Here is an 18,393-nt window from a genome sequence, read left to right on the forward strand (position 1 = left end):
GCAAACTGCTTCAGCTTCTCCCTGCTGATGTGATCTTCTTTCTGAAGAACTGTTGGCTATCTTGACCACACTCTGATGTTGTTTGGCCACATATGTCCCAGTTTTCATATATGAAATGTTTGTGAACATGCTATTTTTAATGCAGAGGTTGTGGTGAAGGCTGCAGTTCTAACAGATTTGTGCTGATAACAGATCAAATTATGTGATAATTTCTAATGGCTTCTAGGTAAGGCATATTGCATTGATTGTATGCAGTCTCAAAAAGCAGCAGAAATCATTGAAAGTGATGATATGAATCAAGTCATATCATCACACTTAAACTAGAATACGATTTAAATAATAATACTGAGATTAATAACCATTTCTATAGTTGGATGCATTTTCTTTCCTTTGGATGAAAAAGTCCAAGTTAGTTGATCACCTTCACGGTAATATTAGAGATTTAAAATGACAGGTATTGTCCTAAGTCCCTGATAATATAACAAGGATCTCCGCAAATTGGTGAAGTGGTAAATACCATTTTCTAAGCTAACTGTACATGACATTTGCAGTAACTATAAGTGTTTAAGCTGGGATTTCAACTTAAGATGGGTAAACAGACTACTGCTTGTCCAGAAAATGAAACTAGCCCTTCAAGAATTTAATACAATTACCTGAACCCCTTAAGGGAGATTTTGACAATACTACTAGAATCAATTTCCACCTGAGAATAATGCAGATTTAGGTCAACCTTATTGTCTCAAGTGAGAAATAATGCTGCCATTATCTTGGGTTACTACTAGGATGAAGGTAGGATAAAAATACATAAAATAAAATAGCTTTCTGCTGGTTTGGATCTTCCATATTTGACAAAGCCACTTGCTTTCTGCTACGTACAGGCAGGAATGCCACTAGGGCCAGACCATTGGATGGATTTTGGAGAGTACATAGCCTTGAGAGTCACAGATGCAGTTGCCATATACACTTCATGTGTATATTTATGTATAACTGGATGGGTGGATGACAAGGGAGGACTGCTGGGTAAATTTGCAATAGATACAGTTAAGGCTTAGATCAGTGGTCCTCAAACTGTGCTCTTTAAGAGATTTCGGACTTCAGTTCCCAGATGCCTCAGCTTTGGTGGCCAATAGTCTGGGATTCTGGGAGCTAAAGTCCAAATCCCTTAAAGAGCACATTTTGGGGACCACTGGCATAGATGATGGCTGAATGTGGAAGAGTTTCAGAGATGATGTGTGAGGGTTGTGTCAGTACAAGTTGGTCTGTAGTTACTAAACTAAACAGCAACTACCTAGTACTTATAGGATGTAAGGTAAAGACTGAAATAATATCCATGAAATGTATTAAAGTGTATTTAAGAAAGTATATATGTATAATAAAAGTGAAATGCATGAGAGTCAGGCTTCAAAAATAATGCAGTTTGACAGCACTTTAACTGCGAGGACGATTATCTGTGATGACGATTCTCTGTAAATAACCACTGATGTATTTATTGAACTGTTTGTTGGATTTTGGACTGTATTTTATGATTGTACTGTATGTTTTTATCAGGTTGTAACCCTACCTCGATCCGAATTATTATTATTATTATTATTATTATTATTATTATTATTATTATTAACTGCCATGGCTCAGTGCTATAGAACTCTGAGTTTGTAGTTTTAATGAGATATTTACCCTTCTCTGTCCAAGAGCTCTGGTGCCACAACAAAATAAAAATCCCAGGAATCCTTAGCATAGAACCATGGCAGTCAAAGTTGAGGCAAACTGCATTATATCTGTAGTGCAGATACACCCTCAGATATAATTAGGGTTTTGATTAAGGCTGTTAGTGTGGAAGGCTCTGCAAGAGACTAGATGTATTTTCTTCAGCCTTCTGCAATAGTGGCCCAGCAGTAGACATGACTCTACACACTCCTTTTTATTCAATGCTACCACTGCAGATGCCTTACCTGAATCTAAGATAGTGTTCCTAGAGGCCAAAAGTATACAAAAACAAACACTATATCTTACAGAAGCTAAACATAATAAGAGAGACAGTGTGAGACTCAATCAGGGTTTGAATTCACTGGCCTGTTACAGACTGCCAAAATAAAGCTGCTTCGGGTCTCTTCAGAGGTATGCTATTTAAATTATGCATGCATACTAAGAATCCGGAAGCTGCACCAAAGCTACACTCCAGTGCTTAGGAATGGAGTGTGGCTTTGGCGCGACCTCCGGACTCTTAGGACCCATGCACCATTTAAATAGCATAATTCCAAAGAGATCCGAAGCAGCTTTATTTCGACAGTCTGTAACAGGCCACTGTGTGTCCCTGGACAAGTCACACTCTATCAGCCTCATAGGAAAGCAAAACCAAACCCCCTCTGAATAACCCTGTGATGGAGTTGTTTTAGCATTATCATATATCAGAAATGCCTTGAAGGCACACGACAACAACAAATGTAACAAAGAAGACTAAGGGGCTGTACAGACCGTCCCTGAGGGGTGGCCTGTGGCTGCCTCTATCTGCATCAGATTGGGCTGCGGCAACTGCATGCCATGGCCCCAATCCCTCCTTTCCATGGCACAAAAAGGAGCTGCAAAAAGCAACTTCTTTTTGCACCCCGGAAAGGGAATCATAGCTGCTGGCATGAGGCTTTTCCGCACTCCTGTGACACTGTGTCATGTAGATACACCGCACGCTGTATGAAGTGGTGTACAGCATCACGTCAGCCTGGGGGCAGAGTTGGGACATGTGTCATGTGGACGCCCCGCCCTGACTCCATCCCTAGGCCAGCCTTAATGGCCAGTCTGTTGAGTCCCTAAATATTTACTACATTTAAAATATCACACACACACACATGCTCCTCTGTAGCTATGACCTTTAAACTTATCCTTAAACCTATCTGATTCTTAATCATAAATCTTCCACAACTTTTCACACAGATCATCTCATACCTACCTTGTCCTACACTCTATAATACAATATATATTTCTTAACATAAATCCATGCCATCACATATGCCTTCCAAGAGTACCAATAGGTGATTTAAAAGGGGGGGGGGGAGCAAAGAAAGAAAGGGTTAAACCTCTTAAAACTGATTTTCAAAGAAAGAAAGAAACCAGAACTACCATGCATTCATATGACATGTAAAATTAGGTTAGACATGTAAAATCCAGGGCAGAAAAAAAGCCGTGCTTCAGATTAAGCCTTTCCTTTAAAACAAAATCATATCCCGCACCCCCCCCACACACACACCAAATGCCACAACTCTGCTGTTACAGCAGAGGGGTAAACAGAAGGAGCATTTAACTGATGCGATACCTTCCTGCAAAACCTGCCTACTGTGTCTAAGGCGGTATCTGCACTGCAGAAAAAATGCAGTTTGAAGCCACTTTAACGGTCATGGTTCCATCCTATCGAAACCTGGGATTTGTAGTTTATTGTGGCACCAGCATTTGCTGACAGAGAAGGCTAAGTATCTCACAAAACTACAAATCCTAGAATTCCATAGCACTGAGCCACGGCAATGTCAAACTACATTATTTCTGCAGTACAGATGCAACCTCAGCTACAGCTAAAGGCCCAGCAAATAGTGGCCTAGATGAGTAGCCTGAGTGGGAAATTCATATGGTATAAGTCACAGTGGGAAGTATGATATTTGGCTCCCTATATATGAGAGCACATGCAGACTTGCAATTACCCAAAACACAGGTTTTCAGTCCTGGCTGACTAGTTTCTGATTGAGACAGGGTCTCTTTCTCTTACCAGAAATGCAACTTGTACTATTGACTCCCCTTGGAGTCTGAGATAGAAACACTCAGCAAATTGAGCCTGGTGACCCACATTTTGTCTCTCAATTAAAATGCAAATCAAGAAACCCAAACAAGCCAAATGAAATGCAGTCTCTTCCTCTCTGACTATATAGGCTCAGTGCTGAGACACTCACGTCCATCTGTCCTCCGAGCCTCCATGTGGACAAGGTCAGGCTCTTTGTCCAAGCCCCAGACGGACCTGAGAGGAAAGAAGAAGAGAAAACAGAAATCAGTCTATGAGGTACAATGCTGTAATAGCAGGAAAAGGTCAAGGTGGATGAGAAATGGAGAGGGGTTGCAGGCTGGCTTCTTCTCGTTTTAAGCAAGCCACCTTGAGACTTGAATGGATTTTGTGCATGAAGTAGTCACACAAAAAACCAAGGGACTCAGATTTAATGAAGAGCTGAGTTAAAAAAGCACAGAGAACTGGAACTACCATTGCATCCTCTTGTGAGAGGTTCTTATACAGAACAGTACATAAGTTCTGCTATGATGTTTCTTTCTTGAAACAGGTTATGCTATGTTTTTAGAAGTTCTAAATTAGAGGTGGAGAACATATAGCCCTTCAGATATGATTGGACTACAGCTCCTAATGTTCCAAGGCAGCATAGTCAATGGGGAAACATGCTGGGAGCTACAGCCCATCAACATTTGGAGGGATGCATTATATATACAGACCCTGAATGGGCTATCTTTCTTTCAACTTTGAAAAAGATGAATGCTAGACATATTGGCATGTAGGTGGGAGATTGTAGCTTACACCAGTTCTGAAGTGTTGTTATACTGACATTCTGATTCTTCACTCTTTGTATTAATGTTGAGGTCTATAGTGTCAATAGTGTTTTAATATATAATTAGCTGTTATCATTATTGGACAGTAGTGGCTGGTGAATCAGTTTCTGCAGAGTAGCAAATCCATTTTTGATTTTACTACCACTTCTTCAACAGCTGCTCTGAACTGAAAAAGTGCCTGTATAGGGACTCTTTCACACTACCCTATTATAACACTATGACTTCACTTCAAATGCCATGGCAACATCCCATAGAATTTGGTAACCTGGTGAGGCATGAGAGCTCTCTGGAATGGCATGAATTACAAATCCCAGGATTCCATAGGATGCAACCATGGCAGTTGAAGTGGTACTATAACTGGGTAGTCTGAAAGTGCTACAGCAGTAGTGTAGTACATTTTTCATTACAAATGCATCAGGATTTATATTGTTTTATTCAATTGTTTTATTCATTGCAAGCAAATGTGGTGCAATAAAGAAAGCATTTGACCAAGAAGCTCCTTTTTACTATGCCCTTTTGCAGGATCTCAGACAACCCTTTTCTTGTTTTCTGTCCAGATGGAAGTGTTTTGCAGCATTGGCAGGATGGTGAAGTATGGTGGGCGAAACACTAAGCACTAAACAAGGCAATAAAGCCTGACCTGAGAAAGAATGGGATTGTACTCTAGAGGTTATCCTACTGTAGCTGTTTGTGTTTATATACAACAGGCAAGCTAAACAGCTAATCCCAGAATCACTCACTGAGCATGTGTGAAGAGCAAAACAAAAAGAAAAGGGGAAAGCAAATTAATCTGATTTAACAAATTAGCCTACACTGGCATGTTGAAGAGGCATAGAACTATGAGTTTCATCACTAAATTGGAAATAATCAGAAAAGTGGAGGATGACAGGAAAAAAATCATCCTGGGATACATTTTTGAAGAAGCTTTTAAGTAGTCCCTACAAGATTCAAACCATTTCTTTTTTACTTAGGCACAGCTTACCTGATCTGCTTGTTTAATTTCTAATTTGCATAATGCTAAATTCATATAAAAGGTTTACTGAAACTAGTTGAACAGCTCTTCTCTTTTGCAGGGTAGGAACCTATCCCTATTCTTTCCATTTTATTTCTACCTCTGGTACCAAAGTTTCTGTTAAAGAAGTAAAGCCCAGGAAGAAATCTGCTTAATTCACTGAGGAATATTTATATTGTAATAATCATTTTGTCAACTTAATTCCTCAAAGTGTTTTTCAAATTTCAAATCCACATGGACATTGGCCAAATCCATATGATCTGTTCACAACACAAACCAAGAATGTTCTGTATAACATGAAAATGCATATATTTAGGAAGTGTATATAAAGGACACTTGTTTCAGAATTTGTATGTTTGCAATGGTGTTGTAAATGGCATTCAGAATGTTAACTAACATATTTGCACAAAAATGTATATGAATTCTGTATTGACTTAAAAAATATATTTGCAAACAGAAGCAGAATTTGGATGAAATCAAATTGTACCTGAAAAAAAATATGTGTATGTTAGAGAAAGTGAAACAGATTCATTCAGTTCATATATAAAAGAAAATGAAACAAAGCCTGTTTTCCATTGCATTTGCCTTTCAGAAGGTGACTCTGCCATGTTTGGTATTTAGCAATAAGGTGAAATGTTCTGCTAATTAAATATGCATTCACCCAGAACTCTTTGCAATTTTCATTGCAGTTTTCTAGATGATATGTTTTAAGGCTATACATTACTTCCTCTAATACCTTACAAATTATATATATATTTGGCAGCCATGAATGTGTGCAATTAACCTTGTTAATTTTGCATTCATTGTAAAAATGTTCATGAACGTGTACAATGCCACATGTGGGAGGCATAATACTTGCCACTCTAAAACAGAGAACAATGTTTGCTTTCTATGTAAAGACAGGTAATTTTGCTTGCCTGATAATAGGCATGTAAGTAAGTAACTTCTCTTACATAGTTATGTGACCTCTGATGGGCCTTATTTTGGAGTAGAACAGTAAGAATTATTTTTATATCTTTCTGATATGGCAATGAGGCGTGTGTATGGAGTGGAGTTCTCCATGCATATGTGATGTGTATGTGGGTGTTAAGATACCAAGAGCATTTTAATAACAATGGGAGAAAAGGGGTGAAATCCATATTACAATATTTACTACTACTGGAGGAAATGTACAAGTAATGAATAGGAAAATATTTTTTCAGAAGTGTTTGTGCATTGTACATACACCCAAAAGCAATTATTATGTTTGGCTTCCTATTGCTTTATATGTGGCTTTGCATGAAAAGACTCAGGGTGAAGAAGCCTTTGTAAGACGGTCCAGGGACACGTATTATACACTGTGCTGTACCGATCTGAGGAGAAAGAGTGGTTACTGTGGTGAAGGCTTAACAGCAGATGAAGGATTAATGCAGACTTTCCAACATTTCATAAATGAAAACCAGGATATGTATGGACAGAAACATCATTGTAGAGTCAAGATGGCAAACTTATTAGTGAGGAAAAAATACACAATCTAGGAAAGGCTGCAATAGTTTACTTTTGCCTGAGCCAACAGAGAAGGACTAGATCTGAGCCTACAGAAAAGGAATAGATCTCAGTCCTGTCTCTCCTCTCTCCCTTTCTAAATTAATTCAGTGTGAACTACTTTTGCATTCTAAATTCAGTAGCAGTTGATGTAAGCTGATGACAAAATGTTCCCAGCAGGCCCCTCCTGCCCACTTTCCTTCTTATTCATGCCATAGTTGCTGCTTTTTTTTTTAAACCTAAAATGAGGAAGCAAGGCAAGAGGAGGTTACTGCTCCTGCTCCTTATTTCTCTCACAGATGACTGGTGAGGAGTAGGCACAGAAAGAATTTTTGTTTTTTGTGGTTTTTAAATGAGTTTCTTAAGTGTTGGGAAACCATGACAAGGAGAATCCTAGGCAGGGGCATCACTAGGGAAGTGTGGGGGATGCAAATCACACCAGGTGACATCATGGGGGGGATGACACCTGGTTGGACCCTCTGTCCGCAGCATCCTCAGCCCCACCAATGGCCACATTGAGCAGGAGGGGTGATTTCAGGGTGTGCCAGGCAGCTTGGTTGGTACGGAGAGGGAAGTGAGTGGTCAGGAGCAGAAGGGCAAATGGCAAGCATCCCTCCCAGCCTGCTGCCAAGTCTCCGTCCACTATCTCATCCCTTCCCATCCCCTCCCACTCTCTCCTTATGCTGTCTGCCCTGGAGTGGTTGCGAGCTTGGGGTTGAAAATATGTATTACCACACTGGGGTAATGCCACTGATCCTAGGTAGGAAGAGAACCTCTGCAGCTCAGGACTTATTATATGCAAAAATGATGTGGGCTTTTTGCATAGAAAATGCAATTTTCCATGCAAAAATCACATTTTTGCATGGAATGGCAGCTCATAATATTTACAACAAAGCTATTTTCAACAATGTTCTCACAATAAAGAGGCAAATGGTAAAATTATTCACACTTGGCTGTGAGAAGTACATTTACAAAGATTTACATCCCCTGTTATGACCTCCCTCAATTTGCCACTTGGGCATGGGACCTTAATGTGCCCAGTAGAAAACTTTGTTGTATACTTATCCTTAATTCGTTGTATAAATAAATACTCTTCAACATTTCAAAGATGTAAATAGACTCTACATTTGAATAAGCCCTCTTCATACAGGGCTTTCTTGATGGTTGCTTCCAGGCTCTGGAGCTTTGCCAAGGAAGGTTAGGCTTCCCCTTTCAATTTTCCTCCAGTGAGAAAAGAAAGCAAAACCCTTTTTCATTCAGACAGGTCCTTGGCATCTAAACTGATTTGTTGCTAAAGTGGACTGTGACTGGTTGGAGACTGCTATTTGCAAATACAATAAACCAATGTCACTTTCGAAATCTTATTCCCTCCTGATTACATATCACTGATTAATCTTTTCCAACACAGGAATTTTCCACTTCATTTTGTTTTCATTGGGCTTGCTGCTTTTATGTTCCCTATAATAATCTAATTGGGATGAAATGTTTTAATAAACTGACTAAAATAACAGTTTTTCTTCTAGTATTGGCTTATCTCTGTGATTCCTAAACCTGGGTCTTTAGATTTGTTGGACTTTTAACTCCCAGTTTTTAAAAAAATCTTCCATGGATACAGGTTTGTAATCATAATCAGACTAGCATAATGTACTAAAAACTTGACATATCCAGATTTTGTTGACCTGTAACATTCCATCTATGACAATGTTGGCTAGAGCTGACAGCCATTTTAGTTCAACAACACACATTCCCCACATCTTTGTTAAAATAAAGAAGACTGAGTATCACCGCAAGAGGCTTTCCTAAGAAGGGAGAAATTAAAAGGGCAAGAATGATTAAAATATAATAAAGAGAAAATGGGAAATTAAAAATGAAAATCAGGGAAGAATTGGGGCAGGAAGGAATGGAAATAAACTGGTTCCCTTACCAACAATTAAAAGGAAGATTCTTAACAGATACAAGACAAGAAGGAATAACAAATACTAAAACAGAATTAGATGAGATTATCAAAGGAGATGAAAAGAAGATATCAAAACTATATAAATTATGTTTGAAATTACAATTGGAAGCAACAGAAACTATTAAAAATAATATGATAGAATGGGCAAGAAATGTAAAACACAATATCCCACATAAATTGGGAAAAGGCATGGGGTAAAGATTTGAAATTTACATTATGTACAGATATTAAGGAAAACTTTATTAAAATGTTATATAGATACTAATTCTCACCTAGGAAATTGGCTAGAATAAATAAAAGAACTTTTTAGATTGTAAGCCCGAGGGCAGGGAACCGTCCAATTAAAAGATTGTATGTACAGCACTGTGTAAATTTACAGCGCTTTATAAATAAAGGATAATAATAATAATAATAATAATAATAATAATAATAATAATATAAATGTTGGAGATGTCAGGAGAAATCCAGAACATTTTATCACATGTGGTGGACATGCCCCAAAATTAAAAAAAAATGGATTGAAGTACATAAGATCATTCAAGAAATCTTGCAAATCAAAATAGAGCTGAAACCAGATTTATGCCTGTTAAATATGGTGGAAGAGATAAATGCAAGGAAATATCTTAAATATATATTATACCTTGTTACCACAGCAAGAATAGTAACAGCAAAAAATTGGAAAGAAAATAAATCTCCAGAAATTGATGAATGGCTAATTAAAACCCTGGAAGTTATAAAAACCTGACAAAATTGATAACAGAAGAAGATTTAGGATGGGAACCCTTTATCAAATATTGTAATAAACTATGGAAAGAGGTTGGTTAAATAGAGATAGTTATTATAGTTAATCAAATATTAAGATTGTAAGGAAATCAGGACCATTTCCAGTTATTAAGATAATGGATGGCTTTAACACAAAGTAAAAGAAAAGAAAAGAAAGTAAAAAGATATGTGATATATATCATTGGAATGTGGTTTAATAGAAGGGAGATAGGTATAGAAAACATTTAAGATTATTACACAATCTTTGAAAGAATAAAGTAGCATAAAGGATAGTGAGATAAGAGAAAGGAAAAAAAGAAGTAGAAAGAGAGGAAGAAACTAGAAGAGCTGGTTTAATAATTAGGTATTAGAAAATATGATAACAGATAAATGGAATAGGAAGGGGGGTTGGAGGAAAGAAATTGGTGAATGTATGTTTTATATATTATACAATCTATTGTACAATTTTATCTTTTTTCAATAAAATTTAAAAAATAAAGAATTCTATCACTGGAACACACATTATAGGAATTAATTTTAATGCTGACATGTATCCATTTCTGATACTTTTTAAAAATGAAGTTGATAAAGTGATTCTCCTTTTAAGACCTACTGTAGTGTCTCACTCTCTTTTTTTGAGTAGTCTGGGAGCAATGTGATTTGGTTATACTTTTTAGAGAAGAGCAACAATTTAAAACACCTGTAACAATGTTAGATTTGCCATCTGAGTATGTACACATGAGGAAAAAATGGAAAACAACTTAGAGCAGGTGAGTGTGTATATATAGATACTGATATAGATACAGCTTCCAACTTCTAAAAATGGCCACCGAATCATCTTAGAGAACCCAGACTACATACGGGATGGACCTGAGTGGCAATTCAGTGGCACTTTGTGATAACACCCAGATGCCTCCCGAATTAGGACTGAATTCAAGAAAGGTAAGCCAGGATTTTAACCCCATGCAATAGGGTCCAATGTGATTTGGCTAAAGTCACTCAGCAAGTTTCCATGACTAAGCAGGGATTTAAGCCTGGTCTCAGGAATCATGGAGGAGGGTACAGATAGGTAGTAATACTGGCTTCAAGCAGCCCTTTGTGAAGCTGGAGTGAGTCCTGCCAAACACATTGCTAGCCCTGAAGCCATGAACCATCCACACTAGGCAGATAAAATGCAGCTATGAATGTGTGCAAGCCCACACTGCAGTCTGCATCAGAGGTAGGCAAATATAAAAGGGACAGGGCCATTTATTTCCTTTCTTCCAACATTTCAGAGATTAAAACTGGGACAAATCTAACCAAACAGTATCAGAGTGTGATCAAGAAAGTTATTGAAGAGAAACAACAGGCAAACCAGGAGTGGCTACAGAAGTTTGCTTTTGCCTAAGTCTACTGGGAAAGGAAATATTTTACCATTTCTCTTCTCCCTGATAAGATAGTTAAATGCAAACTAAGGTGGAATACAGACGGGCAGGGGAAGATGTCTTGGCGGTGTATTCTGCTGAATATAGAGCCTCAGGTGTATGGGGCTTCCACATGGGGGGCAGTGAAGATGCCTCACCTGGGGCCGTTTCTGACTCGCAGTTTCCATACCACCGCCTCGGAGGACACCGCAAAGAGAGAGGCAGCTTCCTCACGGGCGGCCAAAAACGGGGCTTTTTTTTTCTTTTGCCGGCTGGCGGATGCGCAGCTGCGGTGCTCAGCACCGGCGGCAGAAAGCATATGTGCACATTTAAAGCGCCCAAGCCTCTTTAAACTTTTCCCCCCGCCCTGCCCAAGAACAATGGTGGTCTCCTGCCAGCTGGTGATCAGCTGGTGTTGGCATCCTTGTCCGCTTGCACGTTGCCAGTGTCACCAGCATCATGGATGCCTCCTCTCCTTTGGTCCCCGCGCTCTTGCTGAATCTGCAATGCACAGCCACAGCTGTCGCCGCTGCCACCGCTGTCCCCCTGCCATCCCCCATCACCTCCCTTGTACATATGTAAATATTTAAAGTTTTAGTGGTTTTTTATTGTTAGGTGAAAATGGCGCAGGAATGTGTGTAGGGGTTCACTTTAAATTCCAAACTTTCCACGATTCTAGCAGCGCATGCGTACATGCAGCTCTAGGGTTAGGGTTAGGGTTACGAGTCTTAAAATGCGCTGCAGCTGTGCTGCAGCTTCCACACCTGCATGGCAGCTGACGCTGCAATTAAAGCCTGACTGCAAACTGCACATGTTCCAGGACCCCGACTCATTATGCGACGCAGCAGACACGGAGCTTTTAAATGGGCAACTTAAATTAGCGGCGTAGCAATTCTGGCGTACCGGTGCAGCAGCTTACAGACGGAGATGCGCAGCTGTGCACTATATAAAAAAGAAGTGGGGAAAAGCAGCACCTTTTTAATGCCGCTTCTTCCCGCTTGGGGCGTGCGGGCGGCGTGTTCATGGCGGCATTCAGGTAAGGGCCGTCTGAAGGCTATACCTTCATGATGTCATGAACACACCCCTTTTTGCCCATCTGTATCCCGCCTAACTCAGTTTGGGAGAAGGGAAAAACTGAGACATTTTTTAACGGAACTGAAAAAATGGAATGCCAAAAGATTAATCAGGACTGTTTCTGCCCAATTGGGACAGCTAACAGCTACAAAATCAGTCTGAAGAGAATTCACATCTTGATCTAAGGGACTGAAGAACAGGCAAAAATAGGAGAAAATAAAGGGACTAAATTCGAGAAGGAGACACTTTATACCAAACCTCTGGCCTCAAGTATACTGAAGGCAGGAATTAACTGCAGCAGTATTTAAAACAAACAAACAAAAGGTCTCCCATATTTCAAATGATAGTTAATCTATTCTGGAAAATATTTCACAAGCAACACCTAAATGAAGCTAAAGACAATTGGCCATGGTATCAGGAAGAGGTGCCAGTGCAAACTATTTTGGCTTCCTGAAGGATCCCTTAGCTAAAGCAGCCACATTGTTATGGCACCTAGGGCGGAAATTCCCACAAGTATGTCTCCTACAATAATAACAACAAATAAACAACTAAGAATTTGCTTTCCATCCACAACATCTCAAATCTTCTGTCCGAGGATGCTGTCTCACTTTTTCTAAGGGTAGGGACAGCCCTCTGAGAGAGATTAGGTATTACACATGCTGAAATTGAGAGTAGCCAATAAATATGTAATTTAATTTTCTCCCAGCAGAATACTATTTTGGGAAGGAGGATGGTGGGTCAAAACAAATAATCCTATGGCCAGTTAGATCTGACAGTACTTGGAGTCTGCTGTTTCAGAAACTGCAGCACTAAACAAGTTCCTTCAACTGTTAAGGTACTAAGGCAAAAGGGTAGATTTAGCCTCTGGGTGAAATCCACTGAGATTTTCTCCTTTCCTAGGTCCTGCAAAAATGAATAGGAACTGGGCAGATTTGTTCTTGTCCTAGGTGAACAGAAAAATAATTCCCTAAATTTTCTGTTTGGAAGAGATCCCTTCTGCCATGAACTCATCTTGGAATGAAAGTTCTGTGGCCCTTTCATTATACAAGCCATCTTAATCCAAAACAATTGTACTCTGCAATCCAAAGATAAGCATGGTTAATGTCTAAGGAAGAATTACATCCTTACATCTTTCCCATTCACTACAAGGGACACTTTTACAGTACTTTACTTTGACTGATGTACAGTCCATATTATGAGTCAAAGCAATAGCACAGCAGTTAAGGAACGTGTACAGGTCCAAGTCAAATACTGATATTAATTATTTTGAAACAAAAATAATAGACAAATGTCATATATATGGTCTCATTACATGCACATTTTCTGGCATCTACACTATACTGTCCTGGGGTATGTGGGAGTTGTGGAATGTAACCACTGCTTTAAGGGTTTTACATCTCTCTTTGAGATAGCAAAGGGCTCCTCTAAAGAAACAAGTGCCAGCAAGAAGCAAGACAAGACTGCACACTTTTCTTCCATTCACTTTCACAAGTTAACATCTCAGTACCTAAAAGTGTGGTTGCCTGTAGGCTAGTATTGTGGATACAAAAGGTTATACTGATATATATATATATATATATGTGTGTGTGTGTGTGTGTGTGTGTGTGTGTGGTATGTTGTGTGTATGTTGTGTGTATGTGTGTATAAATATATATTGTCTCTGTGGTACTTAAAACAACTAAAAATCTAAAGCATCATATTTTGAGGTATACATTTTATGAGTAATAACATTGGAATCAATCTCTTCTACATCAAAGGAGAGCCAAGAATAATCAGAGTCTACAGCCATATATTTGGCAAAAGGCCACCAACCAATTAATAATTGAGGATGGCACCATGAGCCTAGGAATAACAGATTACTACTGGAGTTAATTGGTAGTAAAACTGGGGAGAGAGGTAAAATTGTAGAGATCACAGAATCCTAGAGTTGGAAGAGACCACAAGGGCCATCCAGTCCAACCACCTGCCATGCCAGGAATGTGTCTTATTTTATAGCATATGTTGAACACTGGTCCATCAGGCAGTTTAGTTTGTATATTTTTAAAAAAGAAGATGCATACTAGTCAACTCTTCAGTAACCAGGATAGACATAGGAAATACATAGTTTGTTGCAATTTGATCAGACCATGTATGTGAGAAAAGATCTTTCTAATACAAATGGTAATGTATTACAAATACACACACCCTTCACTGGGAAGGTGCTTTCCATTTGCTTCAGTGTTAGCAACAGCGTTACACAAGTCAGCAAATTGCATACGAAGTATCAAGGATCACTGAAATGAATGGGAAGACCTTGCCTGTGCACCATGTATACATATGGAGTTCCTGCAGAGCTCCAAATTGGGATGATTGTCTCCTGTGGTGAGAGAAATATGTGCTCACTTCCCCTAAGGCTTCATGAGGCAGAAAGGACAGTTGGTAGGCTCCCAGTAGAAGCTGTCACAGTTCTGTTGCAATTTTCTCTGTTGTACAACCTTCCACAAGGTGTATCTGTGAGTTTTCATACATACACCTCAGCAATTCCAACCAAATAAAAAGAGATTCTACATAAACATTAGGAAAAACTTCCTGACAGTAAGATCTGTTTGAGAGTGGAATATGCTGCCTTGGAGGGTGGTGGAGTCTCCTCCTTTGGAGGTTTTCAGAGTCTGGATGGCCATCTGTCAGGAGTGTTTTGATTGTGTATTCCTCTATGCCAGGGACATGGACTGGATGACCCTTGAGGACTCTTTTAACTCTTTGAGTCTGAACAGCAAGCTATGAATCCACTAGTCTTTATTTTTAAATGCTGCTATGTTGATACACCTGCCTTATTCCTTGGATAAAAGGGGACAGCCCTGTAATAAGGCATGTCTTCAGACAATCATAACAGACAGAAACTGTTATTTTCTAGATTGTTACAATTGTATTATAACAGCCATAGATGGGAACTAGCACTGGTGGGCTCTTTGGCCTCACATGTCAAAATGACAGGCTTGGCTTTGGGTTCCAGGCAAAGCCAGCCTTGACTTGAGTAAGCAGGAAAGTGTCTCAGGAAACAAATTCTTTTGGGACAATACTATTTGTAAATCCCTGACAGCTACACATCAGCAAAATCTTAATGATGGTTGGATTCTATTTAGCAGCTTTTATATCTTAAACTGGGCCTGAACCCTACTAGTAGTCCTAATCCGAATGGACTCTTTGCAACAGTAGAATTCATCTATGTGTTGACTCACCATTCACTAGTTACTTCCATGGGTCTGCTTTTGCTAGGCCTAACCAATAGGATACATGCTTTCTTGTACGTATTTGGTTAAGAATCAAAGGTCCGGTACACACGGGCCTTTTAAGCGCCCTCATCACATGCTAGGGGTTGGCTGAGGGCGGAGTGCCCAGACGCCCCGCAACCCTCGCACATGAAGAGGGCATAACATGGGTGCCGCCATTGTTATGTAAGTGCCGCATGGCATCCAAACAGTGCTGCACGACACTTACGTAATGAGCGCACCAGTGGCGCACTTGTTATGCCGCTGCTGCAGCTTCAAAAGAATCCGCTTTTTGTGGGTTCTTTTTCTGCCGGCAGGAAGCCTCACGGTTTGGCAGCTGAGGCTTCCCTCCGGCGGAAAAACAGGCACCGGCAGTCCGCCCTTTTTGGGCAGTCTGTACCGCACCAAAGACAGTCTTCTTTATCTTCCATATCTAGTAGTAGATCTGTGCTACTGCAAACATTGACAAATACACATATGGAACAATCTGTTTTTTCAGCTTCTTTGCAGCTATATACCTGAACTCTGAACACTAAAGCTAATAAGTAAATATGTTTTCTTGTTTAAACTGACTGTTCTGCCTGGAATTATATTAGCCCTGCCTCTTAATAATTCTGATACATTTTAACTAATTAATTGTTCTTAGTTTGCTTCTATGCACAGAAGTCAGTATTACTGGAGCACAATCTGTTAAGATATTAATATATTGATAATGATAATGATTGTATGCCTTTAAATCTAGGAAGAAAGGCATGTGAGATAGAGAACCAAAACCCCATTTAGGTGTAAATCAGCACATTTTAATCGTAAGCTGAAATGAAGTGAACCTCTCTTTAGATAATAATAGCAGCACAAATGGACAGGTTTGATTAAAATGAGTGATTTAAATTCAGGCTCTGCTTGATGTTTTCAATCCAGTCTTAAAGGCAGGGTAGAAATACCTCTTTGGGGGGGGGGGAATCAAAGTCCTTTCCTGCTGCATTCTCAAATTGCTGAGGTGCTTCTTATTTACACATATGAACAGGAAGCATTAGGTCTAAGAAAGTCCTACGTGCAGTTGGCAGACTCAGGATAAACCAGCAGATGATTAAGAATGCATTTAGTGTGAGCATGGTGCATTTGAAACATGTCGATCTTCTCTACATTTGCTATTGTCTGTGATCTGGCTCTTTTCCTAATTTGTTTTGACAGGGCTGACAGGTCTATTCATAACAAAATGGGAAAGAAGAGACAATAGATATAGGTCCCCAGTTATTCTGTCTTTCCTTTACTGCTACATTTCAAAATAAAATATGCACAAAGGACCATCATTCAGCCTGAGTATGTGTCTAGGAGGATTTAAGTAATTTAGTAATGCAGAGATCCTTTGAGAGATCCAGATATGCAGGGCTTGTACTCACTACTCGAATACAATGGTCTTAAAACCATCTATAATTAGAAAGCTTATAATCACAGTTGTCCTTGTTGATGTTGTTGTTGTTGTTGCTGCTGCTGCTGTTGTTTCAGCCTTAATTCATTTCTTGCCCACGTAGCTAAGACATTACTTTTGAAGCTGTAAAAGCCGACACACAAGAAGATAAACCAGAAGACAAATGTTGAAAACTGTCCAAATTTATGTCAGCCTCATTATTTTGAAATGAAAAACAGCACTAATAAGCTAGTGCTTGATCCACATCTTTAGACAGAAAGAAAATATCAAAGTTAAGGAAGCTGGTCTCTCTCTCTAGCCTTTGTTAATGACATTTTTGAGCATAGGAAATGACTACATGTACAAGCTGCATGCTTTCTTTCCAGCTTTGGGTGAACACTTCGATGACAGGGGAGGAGGTGCAGAAATTAAGAGAGCTGCAGTACTATTCAGTTGTTTATAACTACCAGCACTTTCTCTCTATCGCTCAGCCATATAGTGGCTGTTGGTAGCTCCAGTGTCAATAAGATGATGAATACATTCCATGTTTTAATTCAGTAGCAGATAGTGGCTCCCATGACAATGGAATGGTGAATCACCAGCAGATTAAAATCTAGATTTTAATGGTGTTATCTGAGATGCTGAATTCCAAAATAAGATCAGTATGTGCTTTATAGACTATAGCAAGGCTTTTGACTGCATAGATTATGAAATATTGTGGAACACCCTTAAAATCATGGGGGTGCCAACACATCTGATAGTCCTAATGAGGAATCTTTATTCAGAACAGGAGGCCACTGTCAGGACAGAACATGGAGAAACAGAATGGTTCTCAATTGGCAAAAGGGTCAAACAAGGCTGTATCCTTGTGGTCTCTTCCAACTCTATGATTCTATGATATATACACACACACAAACTGTGGAGCAGCTGAAAGTGTAATGATGTATGTATATGCTTGCACACACATCTTTGTGTGTGTGTGTGTGTGTGTACACACACACACACACACACACACACACACACATATACATTCCCCCCTCCCTGGACACAAAAGGTTTCTGCTTTATCTCGTTCAGTGGAAATAATGCTCCCAGCCCCAGCGGCTGTGCTAAAAGGGGAAAGGGCCACTGGAAGGAGAAGGGGGAAATTCCAGCGCAGCATCATGAGAGATTTGTAACCGGTGGTCTTCAGGAGAACCAGCGGATTGGATGTACACACCAGCCAAAGCAGCAGAGGTTCCGCACTGGTCATCAATGCGGATCCAGCCGATCCTCTAATTTTACAGACTCGGAAAACGGAGGAGCCAGCTGCCTTCAGTTCAGAACCCAGCCGTGAATACGCATTGGCCAAAGCGTATTCACATTACTGTATATCGCATTGGTCAATGCGTATTCAGAGCTCACACGTGTGGAACTCCT

General features: G+C 39.6%; 1 protein-coding gene across 1 annotated transcript in view; it reads right to left on the bottom strand.

Moving 5' to 3' along the window:
* The window catches only part of SORCS3 (sortilin related VPS10 domain containing receptor 3), a 652,615-nt gene that overhangs the window by 189,791 nt on the left and 444,431 nt on the right, over positions 1 to 18,393 (bottom strand). Inside the window, exon 6 of the mRNA XM_042460847.1 lies at positions 3,930 to 3,994. Coding sequence (XP_042316781.1) covers positions 3,930 to 3,994 — 65 coding nt within the window. The remainder of the gene's footprint in view (positions 1 to 3,929; positions 3,995 to 18,393) is intronic.

The sequence above is a fragment of the Sceloporus undulatus genome, chromosome 3 (assembly GCF_019175285.1).
Source record: "Sceloporus undulatus isolate JIND9_A2432 ecotype Alabama chromosome 3, SceUnd_v1.1, whole genome shotgun sequence".
Classification (NCBI taxonomy): domain Eukaryota; kingdom Metazoa; phylum Chordata; class Lepidosauria; order Squamata; family Phrynosomatidae; genus Sceloporus; species Sceloporus undulatus.